The sequence below is a fragment of the Lycium barbarum genome, chromosome 6, assembly GCF_019175385.1.
Source record: "Lycium barbarum isolate Lr01 chromosome 6, ASM1917538v2, whole genome shotgun sequence".
In the NCBI taxonomy this organism is placed as follows: Eukaryota; Viridiplantae; Streptophyta; class Magnoliopsida; order Solanales; family Solanaceae; genus Lycium; species Lycium barbarum.
In genome coordinates this window covers 85,329,488-85,336,584 of record NC_083342.1, presented here as the reverse complement: position 1 = coordinate 85,336,584, position 7,097 = coordinate 85,329,488, and the positions used below count along the sequence as shown (strand labels likewise).

The following is a 7,097-nucleotide window of genomic DNA, read 5'->3' as shown; positions in this document are numbered from 1 at the left end:
CTGTATTTGGTAAAACTTTCGGCGTAATTGTTCTGAAATTTCTAGTCTGGTATGGTCAACGTCCACGTAATTTCCAAGGAGAAGCGTGTGTGCCTTTGCCTAATGCATAAAGAAGTCCAGCTTCAGTGACTAACAAAGTGCCTAAACAGGGGACCACAATATAAAATATTCCTAGCTTGACTTGTTTGGTTTTGATTCTTGCCTCTTCAAAAGAATTACCAGGAAGATGGGGCTGTTCTTAATTTTATTACAAAAGCAAATGAGCATAGACACTTGCGAAGATCAGGTGGAGATGGCAGACTGTGTTGTCGTTTTTGTACTTAACAAAATCACAAACTTATTAGCAGAAGAAGCAACACTGCTTCGGGGAGTCAAGCACGATATCCAGTATATCAAAGATGAATTGGAGAGAATGATAGCCTTTCTTGGTGTGGCTGATGCTTTAGAGGACGGAGATGCAGAGGTCAAAGTCTGGGTTAGGCAAGTGAGAGATGTCGCCAATGACATTTAGGATGTTCTTGATCAGTCCAAGCTCTTTTCATATGATCATCACTTCCGTAGATCTTGTTGTCTGATTGCTAAATTAGTTTTCTCAATCAGAAACATCAAATTCCATCATAAACTTGTCTTTGAAATCAAAGCCATCAGATCAAGACTCTGCAATATTGCAAAGGGCCATCAGAGGTACCATTACAAATTTTATGTCCCGGAGCAAGGTTTAAGTTCTAACCGTGCCTACGATACTGTAAATGATCGTAGAGGTGATGCATTATTGCTAGAAGAAGCTGAGCTCGTGGGCATTGAAAATCCCAGACAACAGCTAATCGGTTGGCTCGTGGAGGATGATCCCAGACTTAAAGTGGTTTCGGTGGTAGGAATGGGAGGTTCAGGAAAGACCACCCTGGTTAAGAAAGTGTATGAGGATGCAGCAGTCAAGAAAAACTTCAATAGCCTTGCTTGGATAACAGTTTCACAGTCCTTCAAGGTTGAGGAGGTTTTGAAAGACATGATTCAACAGCTCTACGAGGAAGTGAAACAGCCAGCACCTGAAGGACTAAGCACCATGAACAGTAATAGACTAAAAGCAATAGCAAAAGTATTCCTGCAATCGAGAATGTATTTGCTAGTTTTTGATGATGTCTGGACCATTCAAGCTTGGGATGCTATCAGATATGCTTTGCCTGATGTAAATAGTGGAAGTCGTGTTATCCTCACAACACGTCTTTTCAATGTAGCTTCCTTTTCTAGCATAGAGACCAATGGCTATGTTTATGAGTTGAAGACATTGTCTGCAGAAGAATCTTGGATTCTTTTCTGTCAAAAGGCATTTCAAGGTAATTCATGCCCTTCAAACTTGGAGAACATTTCTAGGAACATCTTAAAGAAATGTGGTGGATTGCCGCTGGCTATTGTGGCTGTTGGTGGGGTTTTGGCTACAAAGAACATGACTAATATTAGGGAATGGGGAATGCTTAATCACAGCCTTGGCCCTGAACTGGATAGCAATGACAAATTTGATAGTATGAGAATCGTGTTGTTACTAAGTTTCAATGATCTCCCCTACTATCTTAAACCATGTTTCTTGTATTTGAGCATTTATCCCGAGAATCATCTAATTGAGCGCAATACACTGATCTACCGGTGGATAATAGAAAGGTTTGTGAAACTAAAAGAGGGGAGGGTAGTTGAAGACGTTGCAGAAAGCTATCTGAATGAACTCATCAACAGAAGCTTGATCCATCCAGTTCAGTACAATGACGACGGTAGCTTGAAATTGGGACGGATTCATGACCTATATCGTGAGCTTATTCTTTCAAAATCAAGAGATGACAACTTTACTACAACTACTGATGAGCAGAATGTATTGTGGCCTGAAAAACCTCGGTGCCTGTCAATCCATGGCACATTGGGGAACCTACAAGTGAAAAGGTCAGCCACTAAACTCCGCTCTTTGCTTACATTTGGTATAGCAGATTCACAGTCCTTGTCTTGCATAAGTCAAGTGCTTGGTAGCTCCAGGATGCTCAAAGTTTTAGATTTGAGAGGATCTCCTCTAGAAATGATTCCAGTGACGGTTTTCGAATTGTTTCACTTAAGGTATCTAAGCTTGAGGAATACCATTGTGAAAAAACTTCCAAGATCCCTTGAAAGGCTCAAACAGCTAGAAATATTAGACCTTAAGCAAACATATGTCACTGAGTTGCCTGTGGAGATTTTAAAACTTGAAAATCTCCGTCACCTTTTAGTCTATAGCCATGTATCCTATTCGTATCTTCCTTACAATTGTTCACCAGGTTTTAAGGCTTTCAGAGGAATTGGAGCTTTGAGAGCCTTGCAGAAACTAGTTTATATTGAGGCAACCCCTGGCAGTGGCATACTCAGAGAAGTAGGGATGTTGAGTGAACTGAGACGACTTTGTATTCTGAAGTTGCGAAAAGAAGATGGGAGGATTGTGTGCTCATCAATTGAAAGGCTCTGCAAGCTTCACTCTTTAAATCTTAAATCGGCGGAAGAGCATGAGATTCTTGATCTTTCTTGCATGTCTTCTCCTCCACCTCTTCTTCAGCGCCTGTATTTGACAGGACGCATTGTTAAGTTTCCCGAGTGGATGCTAGATCTTAATTCCTTGGTCAAAATTTACTTCAGGTGGATTCGTTTAACAGAAGACCCACTCAAATATCTCCAAGATTTTCCCAATCTTGTCCATCTTGAATTTCTTGTGGGATACACTGGAGAGGATCTGTACTTTGAGCAAGAGAAATTTCAAAGGCTTAAGCTGTTAAATTTGGACAAGTTGGAAGGACTAAGACGGGTGACAATCGGGGAGGGTGCAATACCAAATCTTGAGAAGCTGGTTATCCAGAGATGTGCTTTGCTGGAAAGCATGCCAACGGGAATCGAGTGCCTCCTTAATCTGAAGGTTCTTGAATTCTTTGACATGCCTGATGAATTTATCATGACATTGCGTCCAGACAAACTAGGTGCCGATTCTTGGAAAATTTCACATATCCCTGAAGTATATTATACGTATTGAAGGGACGGTTGTTGGATGGTACACTCACTAAAGGCGAAGTGCAACAATCAGGTTTCTGGTCATTCTGGAGCTGTCACTAGGACATATGGAAGGCGAAATTCTCTCTAGATTTATTTGTTCGCTTGAAGGACGTGGAACTACTACTTCTCAGTCTCCTTCCAGTTTCTGTGTACATAAGCTTTCTATGATGTTTCATCAGAGTTGATAATTGAAAGCACTTTACTTTTCCTGTTGTAATAAGTTGTGTATATAAATTTGTTATGTTGTCTTTACATAGAAAAAGTGAACATACTGTCTAGTGCAACTTTCAGTTATTTGTTTCGAGGAGTTTGTGGGTTCTCAGAGTTGCATTATGCTGCCATACTAATCTGGTGCAATTTTGCAACCTCTGTTTGTATGAGTTCTCGTTTTGCACTTTTTCATCTATGCATAGTTAAATCAAACGAAAAATATTTCCTTTTTTTTTTTTCAAATAGTATCAGTATACCCAAAACCTTGATGTAACAATAGATAAAAAAACACCGGGTTCGGATAAGTATCTTTACCTCCTTTTAACTCATGCATATTTAAGTTGTTTGGATCAAATTGGAGCCACTTAATTATTCAGTCTTAATAACATTTCTGATTTTTAGTGGTATTATCTGTAATTATAAACTTGACAAACTGAGAGTCTTTTCACTTGGGTTCAAATTTTACACTACTATGCATACAAATATTTCTTTTGGCGTTTTATCTTCCAAGGCTGCTATGATAAAATGGAAAAGCAAAGTGAACTTCTAATCCAGTAGCACTTTGTTTCAACACTTACTTTTAGATTTTGTGTCTTAATTCTTTTATTTATTTTATACCTCTAAATAATTTTTTTTTAATTTTCATGAATTGTTTTTGGTGTGGCCGTGTGGGAAAGGGGTATATAGTGGTAAAAAATTGTACATATCTAGTCTCCAAACCTAATCTGGAGGTAATGCCCAGCCCGTAACTCAAAAGAATCCTGTAGGACGACCCCCGGCCTATGGCTCAACCGTCGCCTGATTGAGTCAAAGCCTTCAACCGTAGGCAATGTGGCACATGGGTCATGCCTTGGCACTTCTAGTCTCGCCTCAATCCACGTGGACTCCTATTGACTGAGTCTAAAGGGATAACATGTAAGTTTAAACAATTAGAAAAGCATATATCGGCCCCAACAACTAAATTAGTTTGATGGACTAATGGAAGACCCAAGTTAAACTTGGACCCCAAGGATCCGAAAAGTTATAAAATACAGGGTGGAGGACAAGCAACTAGGAAATTCAACTACAGTCTCCTAAATTGCGAGTACCTACAAGACCTTTTCTTTCTTTTGTCTTACATTTGCCCTAAAAAGTGCATGTACTAACCTCTAATTTCAGCTTCCCTAAGTAATCCTAAATTTTTTAATTGTTATATTATGTATACATTTTAAAATTTAAGATTATTCTCTAACATGAACTAATTTATGCATTACTTGAAGAAAGAGAAGCAAAAGGGTAATAAATATTTTAGTGGAAATAAATGTGTGAGAGGAGGTAAAAGGAAAAAAATTACTTTAATTTGTGTGGACTCCTAAAATATACAGAACAAGCAAAAAATAGTTTCTAAATTTTCATGCAATTCTCAAACATACAGAAAAAGGGGAAAAATTTTGAATTCCGTGCATTCCTTAAATATATAGGAAAAGAAAAATTGTTTTAAAATTTCCACGCACTCCTATAGGAAAAGGATTAGTTTCTAAAATTCCTACCATTAAGGTGTATATAATAGAGAAATGTGATAGAGCTTCATGTCATCCCTCCCTATTCTTTACAATAGCAAATATTTTATCACAGTGTTGTTATTCGAGTATAAGCAGGGACGTTATTGAAGCAGTTTGTATGAGTTGTTTTTCGATAAAAAAGAAGCCTGTAAATATATTCGAGTTGATTGGAGTCATGGGTAGCTCGAGAGTAAGGAAACTAAAGCATCAGCTTTAGGCCCCCAAGAGTGCTATTATTATGTAACTAATCATTTCTATGATATTTATAGTTATATCTTGGTATGCAAAAAGTGATCAATATCACATGTCTTATTATATAACTTGGAAATTCTTTTGAGTTAATAGAATGTTGGTAATGTGTTGCAATACAATACCTTGATTCTTGTTATCAAAAATCTTATTGGTAAATATTAAGATTTAAGTAGTTTAATTCAAAGCTCTAAAATATCACACAAAGTCCTACTATCATTTAACTAAAAACTTAAAAAATTGAAAAGAAAATTTACGACATGCCTAACGTCATGATGATATAAGGAAATAATGAACCTTTTTAAATATTAATGTAACTTTGTAATACGTATGGTAATTCTATAGTGCGTGTAAGAAGACTTTGTTAAAGAACTAAAATTAATTGTGACTTGAGATATTGATAAAAAAAACTTGATAGTATGGAAGAAGCTCTAATGCATTCCTATGTCACTATACAAGAAAATTATAAATATTCACATTAAAAGACTTGAGAATGGTATTTAATCTTATATAATATATAATTTTTCTAATTATCATAAATAAAAGGTTTTATTTTTCTAAGATTTTAGTTTGGGTTGTTCAAATGAGTGAGAAAATTGTGTTAAGTTTCTACCTCTCATTAATTAGTACATATGTTTATCCTATTGTTATATTTTTTCTTGATATCATGCTTCTTTTTCCTTTTATCTTGCTTTGTTCTCTTGAGCCGAGGGTCTACCGGAAACAGCTTCCCTACCCCAAAAGGTAGGGTAAGGTCTACGTACATCCTGCCCTTCCCATACCCCACTTGTGGGAGTACACTGGTATGTTGTTGTTGTTATATGTCTATCCTGTTGGTTCTAATTTTCCTTCCTCCCGTTCATTCGTTCATGTTTATAATAGTTTATATACATTTTTAAAGACAATTTTTTTGAATCAATTATTTTTATTTGTCTATGAAAAAAGAATATTTGAATGAATTAATCCTTAGAAGGATAACTTTATAACTTTGCATCTAAAAAGGTTAAAATGGTAAATTTAAAAAGAATGAATCTATTAAAAGTATTTATGATATTTCGTTTGATTTTGGCTTGAGGCCACTGATTGTATTGAGCGGCCCTTAATTGGAGCGGCTATCTTTCACGACCAATTCGCGGGTCGCGGTGGCACCTACTCTATCCCTGCGGGTAGGCAAACAGCTTTCCCAATCTTTAAAACCAAGCTTAATAAGCGTAAAAATTAAATGAAAATAAGCTAGGGAAAATTTCATAAATGACTACATTTTGAGGGTTAAAAATCTGGCATAGCTACATTTTGCTGATTTACAGCTCGTAGCTACTTTTATGTTTGCTGTATTCATTTTTTCTTTTTGGCTGTATTCAATTTTTGTTTTCACTGTATTCATGAATATGATAATTTTTTCACTGTATTCCTGAAATGAGTATCTGTATTCATAAAGAGCTCGCTGTATTAATGAATACAACAAGTAAAACTGAATACATAAAAATATAGATACATCAATAATTAACAAATACACCACTAAAAATGATTACAATAAAAACATTTAACAAAAAAACTCAAAAATGTGAATACAATCACTAGTTTCGAACAGATCTGGAGACGATTTCCGGCCAGATCTACGTGAAATTTCATAACAACAACAACAACAACCCTTATGCGCCGACGGAGCCGGATTTAGTGGAAGCAACACTAGTGGTCGGGGGCCAGATCTGGAAGCAACACTACTTGCCTTATTTGTATCACTTAGCAACTAGTTGGGGGTTATATGAGTCCGTGGAAGAACATTAATTTCTTCAGCTACCCTTCTCCAATGGCGAAGAAGGGATAAGAGGGGAAAAAGGAGAGAAAATTGAGCGAGAAAAGAGATGGGCGAGAGAGAAGGAAGAAAAGAGGGAAGAGAGCAGTGAAAGTGAGAAGAAGAAAGAGAGATGAGAGAGGTAGGTTGAAAGTGAATAATGTAATATGGGTATTCTACATTATATATATAAGTAGCTATAAGTTGTATTTAACATATTATAATTAGCTATGAAATGTAACTATTTT

The 7,097-nt window shown here is 36.3% G+C and overlaps 1 protein-coding gene across 1 annotated transcript; it reads left to right on the top strand.

Annotated features, from left to right (window-relative positions):
- The first annotated feature begins 226 nt into the window (after positions 1-226).
- LOC132644137 (disease resistance protein RPM1-like) lies at positions 227-3,034 on the top strand. The gene is made up of 2 exons (XM_060360714.1): positions 227-480; positions 601-3,034. The coding sequence occupies exons 1-2, from the start codon at positions 227-229 to the stop codon at positions 3,032-3,034; spliced, it is 2,688 nt and encodes an 895-aa protein (XP_060216697.1).
- The last annotated feature ends 4,063 nt before the right edge of the window (positions 3,035-7,097 follow it).

Coding starts and splice junctions, on each gene's coding strand:
- LOC132644137 (XM_060360714.1), top strand. CDS start 227: ATGGGGCTGTTCTTAATTTTATTACAAAAGCAAATGAGCATAGACACT. Junction 481..600: donor GAGGTCAAAGTCTGGGTTAG/GCAAGTGAGAGA, acceptor TTTCTCAATCAG/AAACATCAAATTCCATCATA.